Source organism: Lemur catta, chromosome X, assembly GCF_020740605.2.
Source record: "Lemur catta isolate mLemCat1 chromosome X, mLemCat1.pri, whole genome shotgun sequence".
Classification (NCBI taxonomy): Eukaryota; Metazoa; Chordata; class Mammalia; order Primates; family Lemuridae; genus Lemur; species Lemur catta.
The window spans coordinates 6,694,146-6,720,528 of NC_059155.1; the positions used below are offsets into that span (position 1 = coordinate 6,694,146).

General features: G+C 43.3%; 2 protein-coding genes across 3 annotated transcripts in view; one reads left to right on the plus strand and one right to left on the minus strand.

Moving 5' to 3' along the window:
- The window catches only part of MECP2 (methyl-CpG binding protein 2), a 58,599-nt gene that overhangs the window by 13,967 nt on the left and 18,249 nt on the right, over positions 1–26,383 (minus strand). Inside the window, exons 1-2 of one of the 2 annotated variants that reach the window (XM_045538219.1) lie at positions 8,225–8,240; positions 4,605–4,852 (exon numbers count right to left, since the gene is read on the minus strand). The exons of the other annotated variant lie outside the window; for it this stretch is intronic. Of the exons in view, the coding sequence (XP_045394175.1) occupies positions 4,605–4,816 (212 nt within the window). The 5' untranslated portion in view covers positions 4,817–4,852; positions 8,225–8,240. Of the gene's footprint in view, positions 1–4,604; positions 4,853–8,224; positions 8,241–26,383 lie in introns of those variants that run through there. 2 annotated transcript variants of the gene reach the window in all.
- Positions 15,908–16,366, plus strand: LOC123628477 (60S ribosomal protein L39-like). The gene has a single exon (XM_045538224.1). It carries the CDS (start codon positions 16,013–16,015, stop codon positions 16,166–16,168), a length of 156 nt encoding a protein of 51 aa, XP_045394180.1. The 5' UTR covers positions 15,908–16,012; the 3' UTR covers positions 16,169–16,366.

A 26,383-nucleotide genomic window follows, 5' to 3' on the forward strand; every position in this document is an offset into this window, starting at 1 on the left:
GTGCCCAGCGAGCCAGGCCCACTCTGTGGGAAGCAACTGCTCTTGGGTACACACAGATTTATGGAACCACCCAGAGTCCCCATCCCTATGGAAATGGTATACATATCGCTCAAGCAGCTAGCATGAGCCTTAGTGTAAGACATTTAACACAATTCTTAGAACAGAGAGAAGACTCTAGATACTGCCAAAGACTACATGGCTGTAACCCCCTCCAGTGTGCAAATGCTCTCTGAACACAAGATAACAAGCCTGCGCACTATAGCTCAGGGGAAAAATAGTGAGAGGATACCAAGAGACTAGGGAAGGGAGAGCCAAGAATTCCCCCACTGTCTCAAAGCAAACAGAATGACCATGTAGAGCCATTCAAGCTTGAGCCAAGATGAAAAGAAGCGACTTGGTAACTCTGCAAACATATTATGGCCACAAGAAAAAAAAAAAGACACAGCAAGGGAGATGGCTCAGGAAAGGCAAAGTCTCCCACCAAGAAGAGAATACACCACAAGGAAGAGAAGGAAGTTCCCCATGACTTTATAAGAACATGTTCCCAATAAAAGATGAGATGATAAAACAGAATAAGATGAAAAGTCAAATTTCTAACCTAGACAAACTGCAGACCAAAATACATCATTGTGGAACTAATAAACACATAGAAAAACAGCCAGAAACAGCATATACATAGCTGAAAATCAAATTAGACAAAGTGAATGCAGATGAAAAAGACAAAAGCTAAAGCAATTAGGATGAAGCTAATAGCATTGGAAGAGAGACAAAGACAACCCAACATAAGGATAATTTGTGTCCATGAAGTAGAGAACCTAACGAAGGGAACAGAAGATGTTGTCGAAGATATGTAAGAGAACTGACCTGAAACGAAGAAGGCTGTATCTGCAGCTTGAAAGAATACACGATGTTCCCAGGAAAATTTGATAAAGAACACTCAACAGACTCTAGCCAACATACTCAACTTCAAGGACAAATGAAGTATTCTTGAGGCACCTCAGAATTCTTCCAAGGGGAAAACCTCAGAATACCAGGCACAATGTTTACAAAATTCCGAGGCAGCTTAGTGCAGTGGTGGTGAGTGGTGAGGTCAAAAGTGAGATCAGAGAGATGAGTAGGCGTCAAAGCCTCTCAGAGAAGATGAAATCTGAACAGAGATTTGAAGGAAGTGGGGGGAGGGTTGAGTAAAGAGGGGTCCAGCCGTAAGGACAGCAAGAGCCAAGGTCCTTAGTCCAGCAACAATCTGGCATGTTCCAGGAAGAGCAAGAACAGTGGGCTGGAACCAAGTGAGCAAGGGGGAGAATGGTAGAAAATACACTCATAGAGGCAGGTAGGGACCAGGTTTTATCTGGTTGTTGAGGTAATTGCAGTCACATCATTTGTGGGGCCTGGTACAAAAAGAAAATGCAAGGCCTCTGTTCAAAAATTAAGAATTTTGAGATGATGACAGTATAGCATTAAAGCAAGCACAGGTTCTTCTAAACCCTTGGCAACTACATGAAACTGGCCCTCCTTCACGCAACAGACTCTGGGTTTTATTTTGAGAGGGCTTTTCTCAGTGAAGTGACCTGATCAGATGAAAAAGCAGCTGTTGGGTCATGGTTTGGGGTACAAGATGTTTATCAGGGGTTGACATTCATAAAAGTAGGTGGGAGGAAGACGTCGAAGTGTGAGATGGCCCTACGAGGGTTTTGTACCCTCATTTTACTCAGTCAACAGGGTGCTGACCTGGAAATGGCATGACTTCAGGTGAGGAGGCTCTTGCAGCTGAGGCCAGCTAAAGGAACAGGCAGTTGGAGGCTGACTGCTAACTGTAGTCCCCATAGGGGATCCTGGCAGTGACCTCTGAGTCTGCCATGTGAGACTACTGCAGAGTCTAAGCAGGGACATGGGTGGCAGGTCTAGGTGCCATCAGTGAAGGGCATGTGTACTGGGGGCAGGGTGAGTGTAGGAGATCCAAGGCTTGGACTTCTTTATTTCATGTTTTTGATACTGAGGTGTTTAGCCTTCTAGAGTCCTACAGGGGCAGTTGGACACATGAGTCTGGAATTCAGGTGAGTGAGTGGGGGCACCCTGGATGTGAGTGTGGAAAAGCCTCCATCCACTATTGGGAGCTGTGATGAGGAGAGAGAGTCAGCAAAAGAGACAGAAAAAGAGGAGTCAGTGCAGCAGAAGGAAGATCAGACGTATCTGTCAAGATTATTGGTGGCAATCAACGGAAACCTAGCTGATTTATGCAGACAAGAACTGATTAAAAGCTATTGAAGATGGATGTGGTGATGGCTGCACAAAAATACAAATGTGCTTTATACCAGTACTGTACACTTAAAAACAGTTAAGATAGTAAATCTTGTCTTACGTGTATTTTACCACAATAAAAAAATTTAGGGGAAAAAAGACTACTGGGTAGTCAGAGAACTCCTAGAGGATTGGAGGAATACATTTGAGTTCAGTTAGCTAAGAACAATACTCCAAATCCTTCTGCCAAGCTGGCCTAGGGCAGCCAGCACTGCCTCTGCCACCCTGCACATGAGCAGCACTGGCTACTGGCACCATGGCCACTGTGGCCCCAATGCTGAGAGGGAGCTCCTCCTGCCTGTCCCCCTCCTCTCAGTGGGTGAGTCTGACTGGTGGAGCCCAGGACAAACACCTATACCCTTTCACAAGGTTTGGGCAATTTTTTTCCGTAAAGGGCCAGATAGCAAATATTTTCCATTTTGCGGGCCACACAGTCTTTGTCACAACCACTCAACTTGCTGTTGTAGCAAGAGTGTAGCCATAGCCAATACATAAAGAATGGGTGGAACTGGGTTCCAATAAAACTTTACAAAAACAGGCAGTGGGCTGGATTTGGCCTTCATGATATAGTTTGCCAACTGTTGCCCTGACTAAAAGGGAAGCTACGTACACAAGCATCTGGCATTTTCAGAGATTCGATTACAGTCAGAGGTCACTTGGCCTCCCATCAAACTCATAAGGTGAGGTGAGAATTCTCTTAAACACGGAAATGGGCTCAGGGTGTGAGGTGAGATGGCCAGTGTATATCTGGAGAGTGTGGGGTCCCAGAAGAAACACAAAGAAAGGGTTGAGAAGCAGTGAATAACTGTGTCAAGGAGGAGGAGGACCTGCCACTGGCCACAGCAATGTGGACATCCACTGGGAACTGATAAGACTATTTCATGGAATGTGAGAAAACAAGCCTTTGTGGAGGGGGGCTGAGCAAAGAGTAGGAGGTGAGGAAGGGAGTCAGTGAGTACAGAGAGAATGCTTGAAGAATCTGGTTAACCGAGGAGAAAGAGACTGGGCAGGAGCTGGGGAGGGTGTGAGCTGAAGGGAGTGCTTAGTTAAGATGGTAAATTGTAAAACAAGTTCATATGGTGATGGGCACAATTCATGAGAGGAGGGAAGAATGACAAAATCCCAGGGGGCGTGAAACAGTGTCTGGCAGTGTGAGCTAGAAGGATAGGCGGAGGTGTATGAGGTAGAGCTCTGTGGGTGGAGCAGTTTCAGTGGTGATGAAGTCCAGGCTATGACCATGGGAGTGGGCGGCTGAGGTTACTGGACCAGAGGCGGTCAAGGAGACAGGAGGCCAGGCACTAGGAGGGCTGTCTCCATATCCACTGACGTCACCCATGGGGTGGGAGGGACTGGGACAGAGAGACAAAGACTGTGGGCCTGGCACCTAATCCTTCACAGAGGTATGAGTGGAGTGGGGAACAAGGTGAGTGTCACAGCTCCTCCTCTTGCTCCTGGGGTACATGGGATGTGAAACAATCAAAGAGCTGCTGAGAATTTGGTATGAGGTACAGGCATGGAGAGGTGGGAATCTAACCCAGATGGGTAGTGGGTGGTTAGAAAGGGCTCTTTGGGAAAGATACCTGAGCTGAAGCTTAAGGAATAAGAAATAAGTAGGATGATGAAATGCGACAGAGGAAGAAAAGGAAAAGAGAAGGGGACTTGGGCAGGAGGAACCACAGACAAAGGCAGGAGGACCAAAGAGCATGGTATTTAGGAAGAACTATAAGCAGTCCTGCATCGCTGAGGGGTACACATCTGAGAAAAGCAGCAGCAACGAAGAAGCCAGAAAGACAGGCAGGGGCCACATCAGGGGCCTTGATGGCATCTGAAGGCAGGGGCAGCACTTGCAGGTTTAAAGCAGGGGAGTGAGATTTGACTCTAGGGATTATGTTGAAGACAAAAAGGTATAGGGAAGCTTGTGAGTTACTGCAGGAGTCCTAGAAAGAGACAAGGGCTTGAACCAGGACAGTAGTGGAAGGGGTGAAAGAAGAGAGAGGTGAGAGAAATAGTTAAAGAACAATGGGTGGGGCCTGGTGGCTCCCCGGATGTGGATAGTAAAGGGCAGGGCACCAGCCTCTTGGGTTTCCGGCTCGGGTGACTGGTGTGGCTATCAATGATGACAGAGAACAGAGGACATGGTGCTTGGCTGTTGGATCTTCTGATCTGTCCACCTCATCTTGGAGGCGGCATGGGGGTGGTAGGGCGGGCAGTGGGTTGAGAAGAATGGAAGGGAGAAAAGAAGGCAAAAATCTTTCATATGCTTTGCACAGTAAAATCTGACTAAAACGTACATAAACCCCACAAACCTTTTTCTAACATGAAGCAAAACAAGGTTTCTTTCTTTTGTACTTCCTTTCAGTGCTCTCTGCCGCCACCTAATGGACTGACTGGAGGAAGAGGGCTCAAGAGACAGCAGCCTGGCCCACTCCATGGCTTGAGGAACCAAACCAGGCAGAAGGAATGGGAGCCCTTGGGTGGAAGAGGACCCAAAGAAGTCCAGCTGCTTCTGGAAAATCATCAGGACCCCCTTCCGGAAGACCAGAGGTTCTTGGAGCTGAAAGAGACATTTGTTTATTAATAATACCTAGTTTAATTTAAGATCATTTTCAGCAGATGAACGTTAACCTTGACTTCTCTGTGCTCCCAAAACCAGGTATAAAACTGAGGCATAGGCCGGGCGCGGTGGCTCACGCCTGTAATCCTAGCACTTGGGAGGCCGAGGCCGGCGGATCATTTGAGCTCAGGAGTTCGAGACCAGCCTGAGCAAGAGCGAGACCCCGTCTCTACTAAAAAATAGAAAGAAATTAGCCACACAACTAAAAATATATGTAGAAAAAATTAGCCGGGCATGGTGGTATATGCCTGTAGTCCCAGCTGCTGGGGAGGCTGAGGCAGGAGGATCGCTTGAGCCCAGGAGTCTGAGGTTGCTGTGAGTTAGGCTAACACCACGGCACTCTAGCCCAGGCAGCAGGGTGAGATTCTGTCTGAACAAAACAAAACAAAACAAAACAAACAAACAAAAAAAACCTGAGGCATAAGGGAACCAATCTATAGACATCCATGAAACTGTTTGGTGGGACAAAAATTTGGGGGCACTTGAACCTAGATGAACTCAGTTTTAGGTTCTCCTATTTAACATACCACCTCTAGGTTTATATGTATTTCCTTTAAGAATTCAGGAATGCAAAATCAAATTTGGTAATCTTGAATTTGGTTAAGTTCTCATCTGAAGAGTGTGGGTAAGGACAGACAGCAGCTCGTCAGGAACTGCTGCATGTGAGGGTGAGGTGAGTGGAGGGGCCCAACGGAGATCTGATCCCAGGGGCTGACCAATGGACCAGTGGGGAAGTAGAGATTGTGAACATAAACTACTCTTTTGGAAACCTCAACACAGAGATGTGGTTGCCTTTAGATGTAAGGGGTAGGGAGCTGCTAAAAGGCCAAGACAGAGGATACATCACAGAATATGACGGCATGTTAGGTAGCCTTTAAAGGGATGTTTATAGCTTTTGACAACATGGGTGTATTAGTCTGCTCAGGCTATGATAACAAAATCATACAGATTGGGTGGCCTAATCAACAGAAATTTATTTATTTCTCACAGTTCTAGAGGCTAGAAGTTCAAGATCAAGGTGCTAGCAGATTCGGTTCCTAGTGAGGGCTCTCTTCCAGGCTTGTAGATGGCTGCCTTCTCACTGTGTCCTCAAATGGTGGAGAGAGAGAGAGAGCAAGCTCTTTGATGTCTCTTATAAGGATACTAATCTCATCATAAGAAGCCACCCTCCTGACCTCATCTAACCCTAACTACCTCCCAAAGACCCCGTATCTCCAAATACCATCATACGCAGGTTATGGGCCTCAACATATGAATTCTGGGAGGGCATAAACATTCAATCCATAACAATGGTGATGTTTATTTTTAATGTTGAATGAATAAGCATGGCACAGCACCATGTATATCACATGATACCAATTAAAACTCAATCTAATTTGTATTTAATGCCACTGAACTATACACTTAAAAATGGTTAAGATGGTAAATTTTCGGTGATGGGTATTTTACCACAATTAAAAAAAAAATCCAAGCCAGGTGTGGTGGCTCGTGCCTATAATCCCAGCTACTTGGGAAGCTGAGGCAGAAGGATTGCTTGAGCCTAAGAGTTTGATACCAGTCTGTGCAACACAGTGAGACCCCTGTCTCTTAAAAAAATATCCAAGAGAAAGCAAGAAAGGAGAAAAAAAATTAAAAAAACTAAAAACTGTGGAAAAATAGAATGCACAAAGTAAGATGGTATAAATGAATCTAAATACATCAGTAATCAAATAGATGTTAAAGGACAAAACAGAATGGATCTTGAAAAAATCTAGTTATTTGCCACTTTCAAGAGCTATGCCTAACCCATAAAGACACTGAAAAAAGCTGGGAAAAGATATGCCAGGCAGTGCTGATCAAAAACACAGGTGGTGCAGAGCTACTTCTATCAGACAAAATAAAATCCAAGGCAAAAGCATTTTTAAATACAAAGAGGGTCACTTCATAATGCCAAAGGGTTCAATTCACCAGGAAGATAATTCTGTTTAGAAAATTAAAGACATGGTCTCAAAATAAATAAGAAAACAAAAAATTAACAAAGCTGTGTGGAGAAACTGATGTGTCCACCACTACAGTAGGATATTTTAACATATTAATATATTCCCTAGCAGTTCATAAATAAGCAAAGTGAAAGTAAGAAGAGAAAATATTTTCACAGCACAATGAACACCAAGGTAATGAATATACGTAGAATCCTGCACCCATACCTGGTGGTGGCACGTTCTGTCTGCTGGTTGTAGACAAAGTCATAAAGCACTTCTCAACCACCTGCAAGGACTGGTGTCACACAGACCAAGTTCTTGGACCCAAGTACCATTTAGCTAGAAGTTGATTAAAAAAAAAAAGTAACTAGGGAAAAAACCCAAACCCATGTGTATGGAAATTTAAAAATACATTTCTGAATAATTTGTGGGTCAAAAAAGAATCATAAAGGTAATTAAAAAACCCCTTGAGCTGACTTAAACTGGCAATACTATTAATATCAGAACTTGATGGATATTGTTGAAGTAGTTCCAGAGGGTTAGCCTTAAATGCTTATATTTGAAAGGAAGGTTGAAAAATCAATGAACTAAATTTACAATTTAAGAAGCTAGAAAAACAGAGAATATACTCCAAGAGCACAGAAAAAAAAATTAAGAAAGATAAAAGTAGAACTTAATGAACTAGAAAACAGATGCAGAGTAATGCAGGATAATAATGCCTACATGTCTGCTCTTTGAAAGATAACAAAACCAATGAACCTCTACCAAAACAAGGCAAAAAGGGAGAAGATACAACGAAACATAATTATAGATGTTGCAAATGTTTTAAAAATGATAATATGAACAACTTTATGCTAGTCAATTTAGTAACTCACACAAAATGGACAAATTCCTAGGAAAAAATATAACTTACCCCACACTAGCCTAAGCAGGTGCAGGGAAAATAAAAATAGGTTTAGATGGGCCTGTACATGCACAGAACACCTCAAAGGACACATACAAGACCCTGGAAGCAGCTGTTCGCTGCAAAGGGGCCTGGGTGGCTGGGAAGACCAGGGCAACAAGGACACTCAGACCAAGTGTCACTTTTTTTTTTTTTAAAGACCTGGGGTCATGCTATGTTGCCCAGGCCGGAGTGCAGTGGCTATTCACAGGCGCAATCATAGTATACTACAGCCTTAAGCAATCCTCCCACAACAGTCTCCTAAGTAGCTGGGACTACAGGTAGTGCCACTGTGCCCTGCTCCGAGTGTCACTCTTGGGTCTGAAATGCCTGAATTATGAACCATACACATGTGTCACTTGTTCAACAGTGAATCCAAATGTGCCTGTATACACAGAAAGGCCTCACCTGGCTGTGCCCTGGAGGCTGGCCTGGCACAGTAAGGAGCAAGCAGAACATTAACAAGCTATGAAGCAGGAGCAGGTATGAGTATCTGCTGATGCTGGGTCTTTGCATTCTTTTTAATCTTCACATATCTGATAGGTAAAAAAGGCATCTTTTTTGTTTTCATTTGCATCCCTTTGATTGCACAGAGGCAGAACTCTTTTCCTATCTTCACTGGCCATCTGCATCTCTTCTATGAATTTCCTGTTCATCTTCTTTGTTCATTAATGGTGACTAGTGGTAAGTTAGCAATAAGAACTGTTGTATTCAAGTCTAGACTGAGAAGGAAATTTAAAAATCTGCCCACATGTACTTCATAATAAAAGACTACTGAATAGCCTGAGATAGTTGGACCCACGGACCAGAGGCATTAAACCCAGGATGATTTACTGGACAGTGACCTGCAGCCAAACTGTTTTTCCCAAGCCAAACATTTCAGACTCATCCCTGCCCTTCCTCACACTCTTTCCAGAAGGGCTCCTTGAGCTGCTATCACAGTGCTCCTAAATTATCCCATCATCCAAATGACAGAGAGCCAATCAAAAAGCTTAGACCAGGACATTTTCCCAAGTTATTTCCCAACACTTTCACAATCATCACTTTACATACAATCTCACTGAAGGCTCAGCAACACACATAAACAGTATTTAACTGAAGGCAACACTGAGGCTCAAGGAGGGTAAGTGACTTGACTGTTGAGATCCCCAGCAGGGCGAAAGAGCTGGGATTTAATCCCACGGCTAACATGACTCAAAAAACCTAAACTCGTCCACTATACTTGAGGTAAAATCATGAAAGTGTGTTTTTACCTTGCCCAAACCCTGCACATTGCATCAAGGTCCTGGGTTGCAAGCAACAGAAATCAACTCTGGCTAACTTCAATCACAAAGGAGTTCTTGGGCAGCAGATCTGGAAATGGAGAGAAGACTTGAGAACTGGGCTAAGAAAAGCAGCAGAAATAGAGAGGCTGCACAACTGAAAACACAGCCAAGGTTATATTAAAGGGACCGTCTGGTTGGGACACCCACCCTGGGCACCACTGCCACATCATCACTGGACATTAGCCACTGCTGCTGGCTTCCTGACTCGAGGTGCTAGTACCATGACTAATCAATCACTTACTATCCCTCAAGAGTCAAAGTCCTTGAGGGCAGAATGGGTTTGGCCAAGCCTAGGCCTCACTGCCATCCCCAAGCTTCCAGGGAACAAGAGAAGGGAATACATCCATCCTCCTGTGACAGGCACTGCCAGTTGCCCCCCTCCCCACAAAAACCCACGTTCTCCATCTGCCTTACTAAGGTAGGCTAAGGAAAGATATTTCCCACTTCCCAGCAGACCATGGGACTACGTTCTGGCTAACGAGATGGCAGCAGAGTGCACTCCTGTTCACCATTCTCCTTCATGCCTGTTCTTGCCCTGTTGACTATGGGCGGAGCACACCTCCCACCCACTGGCTCTGGGCTTGCTCACGTGTTGACGGGTTGGGGGAGGAAAAGGCTTTAAGAGGCCTCTGTGTCTCTGCTCACTCCTCTTGGGCTCCTGACCTCCGCCTACGAAGAGACTTCCCCTGGCAGCTGCTTCTCCCTCCTGGGTCCTGGAACGACAGGCTTGAGAACATTTCTGAACCCCATCTTGCAGCTGACCCAGACCCATGAGTGAGAAATAAATGATTGCTGTTATAGCCACTGAGCTGCTAGAGCTGTTTGTTTCCTAGTGAAAGATGATGGATGTGCAGATGCAAATGGAATTTATTAAATGGGCCTGGAGGTTGAGATGTCAAGTGCCTTTTTGCCCTTCCCCTCTGCCCTCCTCCTTCCTACCTGGAGAGGTGGATGCAATGGCTAGAGCTGCAACTGCCATCTTGCAACCACCAGGCAACCTTGAGAATAGAAGTCACCCACCAAGGGGCCCTGGATCCTGGATACTTCCAGAGCCACTGCAGTAGCTATGGACAACCTACTTCCACACTTCATGGCACATGAGAAAAAAGTACACAAGCCCCCGCCTCCATCTTTAGGCTTTCTTAAGTAGAAGTTAGGGTTTACTGCCTCCTACCCAAAATATACACAATGGAGGATTCTTTGAATACAAATAAGGTATCAAGATGGGCCGGGTGCAGTGGCTTACGCCTGTAATCCTAGCACTCTGGGAGGCCGAGGCGGGTGGATCGCTCGAGGTCAGGAGTTCGAGACCAGCCTAAGCGAGACCCCGTCTCTACTAAACATAGAAAGAAATTAAGTGGCCAACTAAAAATATATATAGAAAAAAATTAGCTGGGCATGGTGGCGCATGCCTGTAGTCCCAGCTACTCGGGAGGCTGAGGCAGGAGGATCGCTTGAGCCCAGGAGTTTGAGGTTGCTGTGAGCTAGGCTGACGCCATGGCACTCACTCTAGCCAGGGCAACAAAGTGACACTCTGTCTCAAAAAAAAAAAAAAAAAAGGTATCAAGATGGTCAGAAGTCAAAAAAAGGCAACAAAATATTCATGATATACCATATATGAGGTTTACTCACTACACTGCTTTTTTACCAAGTTACCAAATCACTATAACTCAAGCCATTAAAAAAAAATGACAAAACAGATTATGAGATTATTTCTTCCTATTTCTATTAGTTAAAAAAGCAGCCTTTGAATTGTTTATAAGTAAATTTGAGAGACAAAAATAAACCCAGATAATTCAGAATGTACTGAGCACAACACATAGGCCTTTCTATGTGATAAGCTCACGGCATTATTTATTCAAAGCAAACCTGTCTCACTGCAAAAATATAAAAAACTTAGAAGTAATTACACAACACACCACCTCCTACAATTTCAGATTCCTTTCCTTTCATTTCTAACCTGACAAGAACAAAAAGAAAACATGGTTCAAATTGCTGAGACCCAGAAAGTTCAATTGGCCACAGCATAGAAAATGTTCTCCTGAACTACAGCCACCTAGTAGTGAAACAAGCAGCCTAAGCCTACTGAGCGAACATGGACACCAGGCACAGGTGACAGGCATACTTAGACGTCAACAACCAGATTCTCTGTGAGCCCAGAAATCCTGCCCCTTACCATTCCAGGAGAGGCTCCATCAATTGCTTGTTCCTTACTCAGTTATTGGGCGCCTCCGACTTGCCAGGTGCTATGCTACACAGAGGATGGCCCCAGGGGAGTTCCACATGGTTCTGTGCTCAAAGAGTTCATAACCCATTAGGGAAAGAACAACATGCCAGAAAGCTGTTGTCCTTTTTGGCTACAGGGGCTGCAAAAGGTATCTGCACGGGTCAGTGAAGGCCCAAAGGGATGGTGGCCAAGTTCCTGAGGCCTGGGAGCTAGAGTGGGTAGCGTCAGCCTCTTCTCAATAATCAGTTCCTAACGTTCCATCCAGTCAAGTGGAAAACCATGGAGGCCATTCTCATGGGTACTTTAAGCAGTACACCTGTTGGCAAAACACAAATGTCACACAAATACAAAGCCACAGATTGCAAAGGCACCTGACAGCCTTTAAAATTCCTTTCTCCTATTTTGCAAAGCTGCATTGGGAAACTGTGCTGTTAAATTATACTCATAAAGGAGGTATGTTTAAAAAGAGGGGGAAACATGTGGGTGCTATTTAGACTTTCATCGATTTGTTCCATGTTTTCAGATAACTGCAACCCCCCAAAAAAGTAACTCAAATTCCACATATTTGCCCTATCTGTGTACCTTCTGACTCATGACCACAGGCTTGGTTAGCCCATAAACAATACTGTTCCTGTTAGCCATGTACAAGCTGATGAGCCAAACATCAGCAGTGCAGGCTGCATTCTTTTCTGTTCCTCTTATAAGACAAAATGTTAGGGCAGGGTCACACTGCAGAATTTATTCATTCATTCAATAAATATGCATGATTCTAGGCACAGGGGATATAGCAGGGAAGAGGCAAAAAAAATCTCTGCTCTCCTGGGGCTCAGATTCTGGTGGGGGAAGGGGGAGGATGAGAGCACAAACAAAGCGAACCAGTAAAAGAGCTTACCGCAGATGGTGACAAATGCTAGGCTAGGCAAGGGGAACCGGTGGAATGCAGGCAGGCTTCAGTTTACTGGGGTGTGGTCAGAGAGGGCCATACTGGAAGGTGACATTTGAGTAGATCTAAAACAAACTACAAAGGGAGCCATGCAACACCTGGGACAGAGGGCAGAGTAAGGGTCAAGGCCCTAAGGCAGGGGTGTACTTGAAGGGTGCAGGAAGGAACAAGGAGGCCAGTGAGGCTGCAATGGGTGAATGATGGGAGAACAGCAGGAGACGTGATCACTATTGGGCCTTGCAGGCTACTGTAACTACTTGGGCTGTGACTGAGTGAGAGAGGACCCACTGGAAGGTTCTGAACAGAAGAGTGTCACGGTCTGGCTTGCACGTTGAAGAACTGAGCAGAGAACCAGGGGACAAGGGCAGCAACAGGACGCTTGGACAAGGACGGGGGCAGTGGAGGTGAGAAGAATGCATCAGATGCTGGATCTATCTTGCAAGTGGAGTGAACAGGACCTGTGGATGAACGGAGTGGATACCAGGTTTCTGGCCTGAGAAGCAGGGAGATGGAGTTGCTATTTACAGGAAAGGAGAAGACCAGGGAAAGAGAAGGTATGGGGAGGATCGGGAGTTCCTCAGGAGTTCCTGGTCAGCCTGTGGACATTAATTTGGGTGGCTTATAAATGGGATGGAGAGCCATGAGGCTGGAGAAAATCACTTTGGCAGTAAGGGTAGAGAAGAGAAATCTGAGCCTGAGGCCCTCTAACATCACACGGGGAGCAGAGGTAGACTGAGGAATAGATATTCACACACTCACCCAGGACTTCCTGAGGACCCATGGACGCAAGACACCATTCCAAGCACTTGGGCTACATCTGTGAATCAAGTGGATGACCCTAACCCATTGAGCTTCTGCTCCACAGGTGACAGTTAAGATAAACACAGTCAGTCACATATTTGTTAGAAGGGGACAAAGAACTGTGGTTTGGAAAAAACAGGGTAGCCAGGGTAGGCCCCACTGAGAAGGTGCACATCAGAGCAGAGACTCAAGGGAGGGAAGAGATTGACTCACGTGAATACAGGTTTCAACAGAGGCACACAGGTCCAGGAAGAGAAGTCACAATCAGCCCGCAGATTTAAGAACACGAAGGTCATGACTGGAGACCTCACAGAGCAGCCTAGCAGAGCTGTGGCAGCAAAGGACTAACTGGTCAAGAGAATGTGGAGAGAGGGACTGGAGTCTTGCTGGTAAAGGGAAGCAGAGAAGCTGGAAGGGTGGTGGGGTTGGGAGCAGCAGGCTTCTAGGGTGATGGGAAGGACCCAGCAGCGAGGGAGGGATCTCTGATGTGGGAGAGCATGGTAGAGGGCTGGAGAGATGCCTCAGAATGGGAGGGAGGGTGGGCCCAGGACAGGGGCTCCCTGATAGCAGGAGGGAAGCAGAGCGAGGAGGCAGATGCTGGCCTGGAGATGTTCTCTTGTGATTGCTTCTGTGCTCTCTGGGAGCTAAGAACTGAGACATCAGCTTTGAGGAGGTGTGACAGCTGAGGAGGAGGGTGGGAGAGGTAAAGAGAGACTGGGGAATTGCAGTATGCTGGCCAGCTGGGTAGCATGAAATTCACCTGGAATGGATATGAACTTAAAAGGGGACCAGTCTGGGGTCATATTCAGCTCCAAAATAGAGCAAGCTCAGGGCAGGCAGATGACTGAATTTCACCAGGGCTGGGGCTTTGCTGACTGAGTATAACAAAGCAAGAAGTATAACAATGCTGAGGTGGTACACCAGGGAGCAGTGATGACTGACTGTGACATTTAAGCTGGGAAGAAGATGAGTGAAGATATAAGGGAGGCAAGGCCTGAGAAAAGATGGAACCATCAATGGATTCCAGGTGCCCACAAGGGCAAAGGAGTATTGGAGTCGGGTACTAGAAGCAGTGACCTCGAAACATAGGAGGATCTCTGCTTTTGCAGATGACAAAAAAGATAAAATAATTAGGGATAAATTTTCTGGCACCAGCACTAGCCACTGCAAAAGCTGCTTGACTTTGAGAAAGAATAAAAAGATGTGGCTAGCCTTCACAGCACAGGCATCTTTAAAAAGTTGTCTTTAAGAGTAGAATCATAAGTACTTTTGCTTTTTATTAATAATGTTTTGTTTCCATGTCTATAGTCATAGAATAAGGTACAAGAGAAGTTTGACAATGGACTTAAGGGAACACCTGATTTTAACCACACAAACTAGCCACCAAATAAGGAGGGTTGTCCTGTTTATATCTACTGAATTATGGCAACCCGAAAAAGCGTGCATTGTCACTCAAAGCCAGGAGTTATATGGGTGCTATTGTGAAGACTATGTAGGACAAGGTAAGCATCTCATTTAAGTCTACTGTGAACTGCTTCAGGCTAAACTACTGTGGTCACACTGTTATATATGGAGTAGGACTGACTGCCACTGCCCATCTGCTTATACCCTGGAGTCCAGTGAAAACAACGATTTTGAGGGGTCTCCTGGCCTTTCCTTGGGCCCATCTATCCTGGAGATGGATAGGCTTTTACAATGGGTTCAACAGTGGCCCCAAAAAGGTACGTTACATCTTAACCCCCAGACCCTGTGAATGTGACCTTATTTGGAATAAGGATCTTTGCTGATGCAATTAAGTGAAGGATCTTGGTATGAGATCATTCTGGATTTGTGGTGGGCCCTAATCCAATAACAGGCATCCAGCAAAGAAGACCCAGAGAAGGCCATGTGAAAACAGAAGCAGAGAATGGAGTAATGTGACCACAAACCAAGGAAAGTCTAGGATTGTCAAACAGTCACCAGAAGCTGGAAGAGGCAAGGAAGGATCCCACGTTAGAGCCTCTGGAAGGAGTGGGGCCCAGTGACATCTTGATTTCAGATCTCTGGCCTCCAGCAGAATACACTGCTGTTGGTGTAAGCCACCTGGTTTGGGTTACTTGGTTCTGACTACCTGGTAAACTCACTAGCTTCTACTTGAGCTCTAATTCTCATTAGATTTCTGAGCTTTAACTAATGGTCCGTGTGGCTTCTACCCTCCCTGTCTTTACCAAAGAGGAAGTGTCTGCCCAAAGCCCATCCTCCCATGGCTGCTCTAGATGCCACCGCCCCACCCCTTGTCATGCAAACACTCTGCTCCTCCAGGTCCTCATCTCCTTCTTGTGCTCCCTCTCTAGTGGGCCATTCCCAGAGGGATGCAAACATGCTCTCATATCCACTCATCTGAAAAAGACCCTCATCTCCCTCCACCTGCCCCCATTTTTCTGGTCCTCATCACAGCAAAACTTCTTAAAGAGTTGTCTACACCCAATCTCCACTCCTTTACCTTCCACTCCAATCTGGCTCCTGTCCCCATTACCTCTAATTAAGTTCACTATATTATAGATAGGGTTCTTGCTAGTTTTTAGACGTAAATGGAGCGTGTTATTCCTGGCTTAAAATGCTTCATTAGAGGATAGCCAACTGTGTGCATGCATTTGCCACCTGGCCCTTCAAACCTCAAAGAAATATAAGCACAGACATATTAGGTTATTAAGTAGAAAATGTCTGATTTCCTTAAGTACTAAGTTTGACAGTTGATATCTCTGACATTTCACTTTGACACTTCCTATTTTTATTGTGAGGGTACATCCTCAGTCTTTCAAATGCATGGTTTGGCTTGTGATTATCTTTCAAAAATTTTTTTCAGCCCTTTTCCTCCCTTCCTCTGCCATTGTGCTGCATCCCCTTGAGTCTCCCTCGCCATGTCTTCTCACAAGACTTTCAGAATCAAGAGGTTTCTGGCCAAGAAGCAGAAACAAAATCGTCCCATTACCCAATGGATTCGTATGAAGACTGGCAATAAAATCAGGTACAATTCCAAGAGGAGACACTGGAGAAGAACCAAGCTGGGTCTATAAAGATTGCACATGATATAATGGCACACATATTTATGCTGTATCAAGGTCACTATCATGTTACCATATCAAGTTGGAAATGTCACTAATATCCGGACAGACACATTTCATTCGGAAAAGTGATTTTTCTCTTTGTTTATATGCTCTGTACTAATAAGCTGGTTCAGTAATAAATATGTGAGACCTTTTGTTTAAAAAAAAAATTTTTTTTTCAAACTTTTTTTTTTTTATGAAGAAAGGAGTGAGGAGGAGATTCGATTTCTTTCTTTCTTCTTCTTCTTCTTCTTTTTTTTTTTTTTTGAGACAGAGTCTTGTTCTGTCGCCCTGGGTAGAGTGCGGTGGCGTCATCATAGCTTATTGCAACCTCAAACTCCTGGGCTTCAGCGATCCTTCTGTCTCAGCCTCCCGAGTAGCTGGGACTATAGGTGTGCACCACCACGCCTGGCTAATTTTTCTATTTTTAGTAGAGACGGGGTCTCACTCTTTCTCAGGCTTATCTTGAACTCCTGACCTCAAGTAATCCTCCTGCCTCAGCCTCCCAGAGTGCTAGGATTATAGGTGTGAGCCACTGTGCCTGGCCTTTTAGAGCAACTTTTGTGAAACTATGAGTAAGTCAAAAATTCATGTTATTTTCAAATATGGGTTCTCTCATGGAACCAGTGTAGCGCAGATAGCTTGAAATATCAACGAAGTGTTTGGGAAGGATGTGGCTAATGAACACACAGTATGTCAATGATTTGAGAAGTTCTGTTCTGGTGATTTTTATATTGGAAATGAACCACATGGGCAACCAAGGTGGATAATGATGAGCTGAAACCTACAGTGGAAGCAAACCTATTTCAATGTACACGTGAATTAGCAGCAAGGTTTGACGTTACTGTTCCAACAATATTGGGCCATTTGAAACAAATCGGCAAGGTAAAGGAGCTGGATAGATGGGTACTGCATGAATTAAACGAGCATCAGAAGAGAAATCATCCCGAAGCTTGCTTTTCTTTGCTGTCACGACATAAAGGCGAACCATTTCTATACCATATTGTTACATGTAATGAAAAATGGATTCTTTTTGATAATTGTAAGTCTTTGGCACAATGGTTGGATAAAGATGAAGTCCCAAAACAGTCCAAAACCAAATACTCATCAAAAAAAAAGCTAATGGTGTCTCATGATCCAGCACTGGTATTATTCCACTACAGCTTCATGAAACCTGGTCAACTGATTACAGCAGATGTCTACTGCAACCAATCAGATGAAATGATGAGGATGCTTGCAATTAAGCAGCTGAGACTGGTCAATAGAGACAGGCCAATCCTCTTGCAAGACAATGCTTGACCACATGTTGCACAAACAATGCTGCTCAAACTACAAAGGCTGGACGTGGAAACTCTCTGTCATGCACTGTATTCACCAGACCTTGCACCAACTGACTACCGCTTCTTCCAGGCTTTGGACCACTTCTTGCAAGGAAAAATATATAATTCTTAACAAGCTGTGGAAAACACCTTTCGCAATTTCATTGCCACTCGCTCTCCAGGCTTCTTTGCTGCTGGCATAAACAAGTTACCATTAAGATGGCAAAACTATGTCGATACATTAGGCACATACTTTAATTGTACTGCTTCTTGTTTTAGATTTAATAAACTAAATTTCTGATTTGAAATCAAACATTTCATATTTAATGACCTAACATAAAAAGGAAGAAACTTTAGAGACAATAAGCAGGAGGAGACTTATAAACAGATATGTTTAGCAAATTTCTAGATGCCGGAAGCAGGCAGGAACATGCTGACTAATGGAACAGAGTAGAATATACTACGAAGGAACTACAAAGAAGACGGGAGCCCGCATACCTGTCAGAATTCCAAAGAGGCTCTCAGACCAGACCAGACAAGTGGGCAAGCAGTGTCCCTCAAACTCTCATTTGCACACAAATCACCCAAGGGGACTTACTGACTGCCAATCCTGATCCAGAAGGTTTGGGGCAGGGCACCTCCAACAAGCTCCCAGGTGAGGCTGATGCTATTGGGACTGGTCAGCAGAGTACACTTGGAATGACAAGGTGCCACTTCCTTCCTCAGGCAAGAAATCAAAGGGTCTTTTCTAAATCAGTGTATAGAACCTTCCCTTCCTCCCTACCAAGGTGCCTGATGTAGCTGGTGGCAGCCCAAGGGACGCCCAACTCTTTCTGGCCTCTGAGGGTCCCTATGGAGGGAATGGCCCCTATATTCTTTCCCCTAAAGCAGAGTCTACCTACCAACCTGCCCTGTCTCCCCACAGATCTCCTCTTCCAAACCGCACTCAGCAGGAAACAGGTGATCCTACCACAGCAGAGCAGGGACAGCATGCCAGCTACCCAGGCTTCCTCTCCCCAACCCCAAAGGCTCTCCAGGGTTGGGGGAAGAGAACCAGCATTATGGAAGAGACCAATTCTGTCCCTACAGGAAACAGATAATATCCTCAGAGAAATCCTAGAAGATAATAAAGCCATAAAATCAAAACAGAAACATCCATAAACAAGAAAGAAACAGACAATAAAAGAGCTCAGAGATTAAAAATGGGTTACAAATACCAAATAACACATGCACAGGTTTTTCAGTGTGGCACTGTTTCCAATAAGAAAAGACTAAAAAGGACCCAAACATCCATTCATGGGGAACTGTTCAACTAAAGCATGTTTTGTCTATATAATGGACACTGTGCAATGGGAACAAAAAAAAATGAGGAAGGAAGAGCTCCACACTGGCATAAAAAAGGAGGATCTCTATGCTGACAGTGGCAGGGGTGGAGGTGGGGGGTTTGTAATCTCTAGGATAGATTAAGTAAAAGCAAAATAAAAACAAGATGTGGTACAGTATATCCAGTACACTAACTTTCTGTGTAAGAAAGATGGGGAAATACATATGTTAGCTTATTTTTACAAAAGGAACCATTAGAAGGATGAGCAAGACACTAATAAAAATGATCATCTTATAAGGGATGAAGGGAAATAGGACCAAAGGGATAGAGATGGAAATGCAACTTGTCCAGGTAAATCTTTTTTTCTTTCTTTTTAAAATAGAGATGGGGGGGCAGCTCTCGCTATGTTGCCCATGCTGGTCTCAAACTCCTGGGCTCAAGTGATCCTCCTGCCTCAGCCTCCTCAGTAGTATGGCACTGTCTACAATGAGAAAATATTCTGACTACAGGTGTGTACCACCACACCCAGCTAAACCTTTTTTAAAAATTCAAGCCTGTTTTATTAGAGTCAATGGATATCAAATTGCACTTCAACAAATATAATCAGAGTAAAACATAAAATTGTGAAAACCATACATGTTGTTTATGTGCACACAGGCAATTAATATAAAGAATCACTACTACACTATAACTTTTTGTTAACCCACAATTAACTAAACAAAAGCTGGGTGAAGTAGCAATTTCCCATATTAAATTAGGCTTGACTTTTGAAGCACTGAAATACTTTATATAATCCAAAAATAAAGAGGGAAAAAAGGAAACCACGAAACAGAAAACAAATAAATCTAACTGTATAACAAATTGATAATACAGACAAGAATTAGTCCAAGTGACTTGACTTTTCCCAACATATTACAGAGAAAAATTTCAAACATATAGAAAAACTGAAAACGTTGTACAAAGAACAGCCACATATTCATCTAGATTCTACCATTATCATTATCGATCCATCAATCCATTTTGATGCATTTAAAAGTTCATACACGGCCAGGCACGGTGGCTCACGCCTGTAATCCTAGCACTCTGGGAGGCCGAGGCGGGAGGATCGCTCGAGGTCAGGAGTTCGAGACCAGCCTGAACAAGAGTGAGACCCTGTCTCTACTAAAAATAGAAAGAAATGATCTGGACAGCTAAAAATATATAGAAAAAATTAGCCAGGCATGGTGGCGCATGCCTGTAGTCCCAGCTACTCAGGAGGCTGAGGTAGAAGGATTGCTTGACCCCAGGAGCTTGAAGTTGCTGTGAGCTAGGCTGACGCCATGGCACTCTAGCCTTGGGCAACAGAGTGAGACTCTGTCTCAAAAAAAAAAAAAAAATTTTAGCCGTTCCAGTGGGGTGTATCTCACTGCAGTTGCAATTTGTTGTAATTTGCATTTCTCTGATGATGATGACCAATGTTGAGTACATTTTCATGGCTATACTAGTCATCACTCATATACTTTCCTTTGTTAAGTAACCAATAAAATCTTTCCCCCTTTTAAAAATCAGGTTGGGCTGGATGCGGTGCCTCACCCCTATAATCCTGGCACTCTGGGAGGTTGAGGCAGATGGATTGCTTGAGCTCAGGAGTTCGAGACCAGCCTGAGCAAGAGTGAGACCCCGTCTCTACTAAAAATAGAAAAATTAGCCGGGTGTTTGGTGGCGCATGCCTGTAGTCCTAGCTGAGGCAGAAGGATTGCTTGAGCCCAGGAGTTTGAGGTTGCTGTGAGCTAGGCTGATGGCACAGCACTCTAGCCAGGGTGACAGAGCAGGACTCTGCCTCAAAAAAAAAAAAAAAGGGTCTTATACTGTCACTCAGGTTGGAGTGCAATGGTATCATCATAACTCACCGCAGCCTCCAACTCCTGGGCACAGTCTAGCCCAGGCAATAGAGCAAGACCCAGTCTCAAAAAAAGAAAAATGTGTACTGTTTAATTTTCAAATATTTGGGGCTTCTCCTAGATCTTATTATTATGATTTCTAATTTAGTTTCATTCTGATCAGAGAACATAATCTGTAGAATGTTAAGCTTCTGAAATTTACTGATACTTGTTTTATGGTCTAGCAAATGATACATTGTTAAACTATACCACATACCCTTGAAAAGAATGTGTATTTTATAGTTGTTGAGTGTGTCACTCTATAAATGGCAATTAGGTCAAGGGTGGCTGGTAATGTTCAGATCTTCTACATCCTTACTGATTTTTTGGTGTGGTTCTATCAATTATTGAGAATAGGGTATTAAAATTGTCAAGTATGATTATGAACTTGTCTATTTCTCTTTAAATTTACCAAATTTTTCTTCATGTATTTTGCATTTATGTAATTAGGCACATACACATTTATGACTGTTAATGTCTTCCTAATGAATTGATTCTTTTACCATTATGAAATATGTCTCTTTATCTCTGATAATATCCTTTGATATCTACATTTTTTTGAGACAGGGTCTCACTCTGTCACTGGGGCTAGAGTGCAGTGGCACAATTGTAGCTCACTGCAACCTTGAACTACTCGGCTCAAGCAATCCTGCTGCCTAGGCCACCTGAGTAGGTAGGACTCCAGATACATGCCACCACAGTGGCTAATTTAAAACTTTTTTTTTGTACAGACAAGGTCTCACTATGTTGCTCAGGCTGGTCTTGAACTCCTGGGCTCAAGCAATCCTGCTGCATCGGTCTCCCAAAGTGCTGGGATTACAGGTGTAAGCCACCTTGTCTGATGGATACATACATTTTTTAATACTAGTATTGCCATTCCAGTTTTCCTATGCTTACTGTTTGCATTGTATATCTTTTCCCATTCTATTATTTCAACCTAGCTATGTCTTAATATTAAAACTGTGTATCTTATAGATAACATATAGTTGAGTCTTACTTTTTAATCCAGTCTACAATCTCCGCCTTTTAAATGAAATGCTTAGTCTACTTACACTTAATGTAATTGACACGAATGGATTTAGGGCTACTGATTTGTTCTTTCATTATAGGCATATTTTCTTTTATGTCCTTATAATAGTGACTTTAAAATCTTTCTAATTCCAACATCTGGGTCTGGGTCTGGGTCACCTTGGGATAAGTCTCCACTGATTGTCTCTTCTCTTGAACAGGGGTAGGCAAAGTATGGCCTACAAGCCAAATCTGACTCTCTGACTGTTTTTATTTTTTTTACCCTGCCCCTCACTGGCTGTTTTTGTAAATAAAGTTTTATTTTGAACACAGCAATACCCATTCATTTACATATTGTCTATGCCTCCTTTCATACAAGAGCAGAATTGTGCAGCTGCAACAGGGACCATGAGGCCCATAAAACCTAAAATAGTTACTGTTTATGGAAAAAAAATGTGCTGACTCCTGCTCGAGTAAAGGTCACATTTTCCTGTTTCTTTAAATGTCTAGACATTGTGAATGATACACTGTCAGACTTCAGATTCTGTTATGTTCCAATGAAGAGTTCTGATTTTTTAGCTTATTCTAGCAGGCAGTTAACTTTGCTGAACTCGAACTCAAAACTCAGTCTTCCCTATAGTGAGTAGCAGCTGAAATCTCTGTTCAGTTCTTTTGCCTCAGCTGGAGTTCAGCTGAGTTTATATGAAGAATTTGGGCCCCTTGCCTGTGGGCTATCTGCTTTCCAGGATTTCCCCCCTCAGTTTCCAGCTGTTGTGCTTGTTCTGAACTGTCTTTTGACTCCTCAACCCAAGACTGCAGGTTTCTATCCAAGTCTTAGCCTCCCTGCAGCAGCACTGACTGAGACTGCTCTCAGGTGAAAAGCCACTGCAAACAGGAAATTCACCCAATGCAGTTTCCTTCTTCTAAGTATCAACTTCCCTCCAGTTTCTGTCTGCTTTTAGTCACTCTCCAGTGCCTTTAAATAGCTGTCATTCATTCATTCATTTAGAGACACGGTCTTGCTCTGTCGCCCCGGCTGGATGGAGTACAGGGGTACGATCACAGCTCACTTCAGTCTCGAAATCCTGGGCTCAAGCGATCCTCCTGCCTCAGCCTCCCAGGTAGCTAGGAATTCAGGTGTGTGCCATCATGCCTGGCTAATTTTTAAAATTATTTTGCAGAGATGGGGTCTCACCATGTTGTCCAGGCTGGTCTTGAACTCCTGGGCTCAAGAGACCCTCCCAAAGCACTGGGATTACAGGCGTGAGCCACTGTACCTGGCTTGTTTTTTATTTTTGTTCAGAGTTTTTAACTATCTGTAAGAGGGGTAGTCCAAAATGAGCTACCTCACCACTACCAGAAGTGAACTTCCAGATGACTTCTGAACAATAATCTTGATTTTACATCCTTAGTAAGATATATGCTAAGGATAGAAAGAAATCTTAAGCCTCATTCAGTATTTTTATTGTTAATAGTAATACTGGTATTATAAATTTTATAATTTTATGTGTATTACAAGATAAAGCAAGTAAGTAACTACATCAATGTTATTTTTTTTTATTATTTTTTTATTTTTTGAGACAGAGTCTCGCTCTGTTGCCCAGGCTAGAGTGAGTGCCGTGGCATCAGCCTAGCTCACAGCAACCTCAAACTCCTGGGCTCAAGCAATCCTTCTGCCTCAGCCTCCCAAGTAGCTGGGACTACAGGCATGTGCCACCATGCCTGGCTAATTTTTTCTATTTTAGCTGTCCGGCTAATTTCTTTCTAATTTTAGTAGAGACGGGGTCTCACTCTTGCTCAGGCTGGTCTCGAACTGCTAACCTTGAGCGATCCTCCCGCCTCGGACTCCCAGAGTGCTAGGATTATAGGCGTGAGCCACCACGCCCTGCCTACATCAATGTTATTAGGAATCATTTTCAGTGTAAGAAAAATATAAGGGTAAAAGTTAAAGAAGAACTCTACAATGTTAAATTGCCATTGAAGATACTGTTATGTATTTAAGACTTTTAAAAAAAATCAATATATTTTCTAGCCAATGAAAGTGCCTAGATGCAATGTCACCCCAATAAGAATGAGCACATCTAACATCCACACTTTGGACTCTAAATTCCATTTCCCACCAAAAGGAACCAGAGCTCCTTGGAACCTGTTCTGGACAGGAAAAGCACAATTGGGATGGAATATCTTGTGCCAGAAAATAAGAAATCACTCAAGGACTAATTAATGAGGGCGTGCCAAGAGAACACAGGCACCAGCATGAAGGGACTCTCACTGACCAAATTTGGAATTATTTGATCACAAAAATAATGACTGTAGTTGAACTGTAAACCATTTAATAAATAAAACTCCATGAGGCCACACTGACATGAAAAAGGAAAAAAAGAAAAACCACAACATCAAATATTTTGTCACAATATGAGGTGACTATTATTCCAACTCCTTACTCTGAAATTTAGTAATTAAAAACAAAGATTAAGCATCTATGTCTATGCTATCTTCTTAGGAGGAAATATAATTCCTCCTTACTTGATGAGGGAAAATTCTTTATAGAGGAATGCCAATATTAAATGTAGAAGAGATGACAGAATTAGAAAACCCATCATTTTACAACCCCCAATGTAATAATGGATTCAGGCAAGTACCATCAATGAATGCTAAAACCACCAAATGAATGGCTGTTGGGCAACAGGATATTGTATGATGCCAAAGCAGCACATCACAGATTATTTATCAATTACAACAGGAAAACTGTATATCTATAATTGGAGATTTGGCAGTCACCTCCTTCTTTAAATAAGTAGTAAAACGTAGCATCACAAACCACAGGATAACCAGCTATTAAGTACCTCCTGAGCTGATGCTATATGACATATACAGTATTGTCTAAGAAATATTCTTGCCTAAAATGTTTAACCTAAACAAGCATGCAGACCTAACTTCTCATTTAGGAGAAAGATGTCTAAAACGTGGGCCAGTCAGATGTAGTGGAGTGTGCCTGTAGTCCCAGCTACTTGGGATGCTAAGGTGGGAGGGTCACTTGAGGCCAGGAGTCCATGGCCAGCCTGGGCAACACAGTGAGACTTTGTCTCTAAAAAAAAAAAAAAACAACAACTTACAATGTGGGCCTTCTAGAAGACAACTGGGCTGACGGCTTCAAAAAGGCAATGTCACAGGTGAAGTGGAGGTGGGGAGGCTGTTCTTGTTAAGAAGAGACAAAGGAGGCATATTCAAATGTAATGCATAAATCTTAATCGCTTTGTAGCCTCCTCACAGAACAGCTATAAGAGACATTTGGGGGAAATTTGAATTTAGAGTGGGTGTCTGATAACATTAGAGAATTACTGTTAATTTTTTTTTTGAGACAAGGTTTTGCTATGTTGCCCAGGCTGGTCTCAAACTCCTGGGTTCAAGTGATCCTCCCAACTCAGCCTCTTGAGTAGCTGGGACCATAGGTGCATGCCACTGTGCCTTGCTTACTGTTAATTTTTAAAGATGTGATTGGGGTACTGTACTTATATTAGAAAATGCCCTTATTTTGAGGAGATACATGCTGAAGTACTTATGTGTGAAATGTCATGATGTCTGTGAATTCCTTTCAAATGGTCATCAAAAAGGTATAAAAATGCACCCTAGTACTTTGGAAGGCACAGGTGGGAGGACTGATTGAGGCCAGGAGTTCGAGACAATCCTGGGCAACATGGTGAGACCCTATCTCTACAAAAAATAAAAAACTAGCCAGGCATGGTAGCATGTGCCTGTAGTCCCAGCTACTCCAGAGGCCGAGGAGGGAGGATCACCTGAGCCCAGGAGTTTGAGGTTACAATGAGTTGTGATCATGCCATTGCACTCTAGCCTGGGCAACAGAGTGAGAACTTGTCTCAAAAAATAAAAAACAAACAAACAAAAAACAAAACTCCAAACCCCAAAATGCACTTTATCTATACAGACCAGGCAAATATGCCAAAATGTTAACAATTGTCAAATCTAGGCAATAGGCACACAGGCTTCACAGTAAGTTAGAAAAAATAAAGTCCAGATTTTCCAAAATTCAGAGCAAAAAAAAAAATCCCCAATAAACGGAAAATATGAGAAAAGACTGAGACAGAGGACCAATACAGGAGGTCCAAAATTAAATAGCTAGTACCCATAGAGAAAATGAAAGGATGGAAGTTAGTATTTAAAAAAAAAAAGAGTTGACAATAGACAAAAGTATTCTGATTGAATTGACCCCAGTAAAACGAAAGAAAAAGACACATTTTCATGAAATTTCAGGACACTAAAGAAAAAGAGAAGATCCTAAAAATCTTCCAGGGAAGGAAAGAAAAAAGAAGGCCACCTACAAAAGAACCATAATCAGATTGACATCAGGTATGGTTTTCATTCATAATTCTGCATACTAGAAGACAATGGGAAAAATGCCTCCAAAGTTAGCAGGGAAAATGATTTTCAACTTGAAATCCTAAATTCAGCCAATAAGGTATAAGGAGCAGAAGAAAGGCAGTTCAGACATGCAATGACTCAGAAGACCTATCTGTTGTTATGATGCTTTTGGCTACAAGGAACAGAAAAGCCAACACAAGCAGGCTTATTCAGTAAGAAAGTTTATTCTCTCACA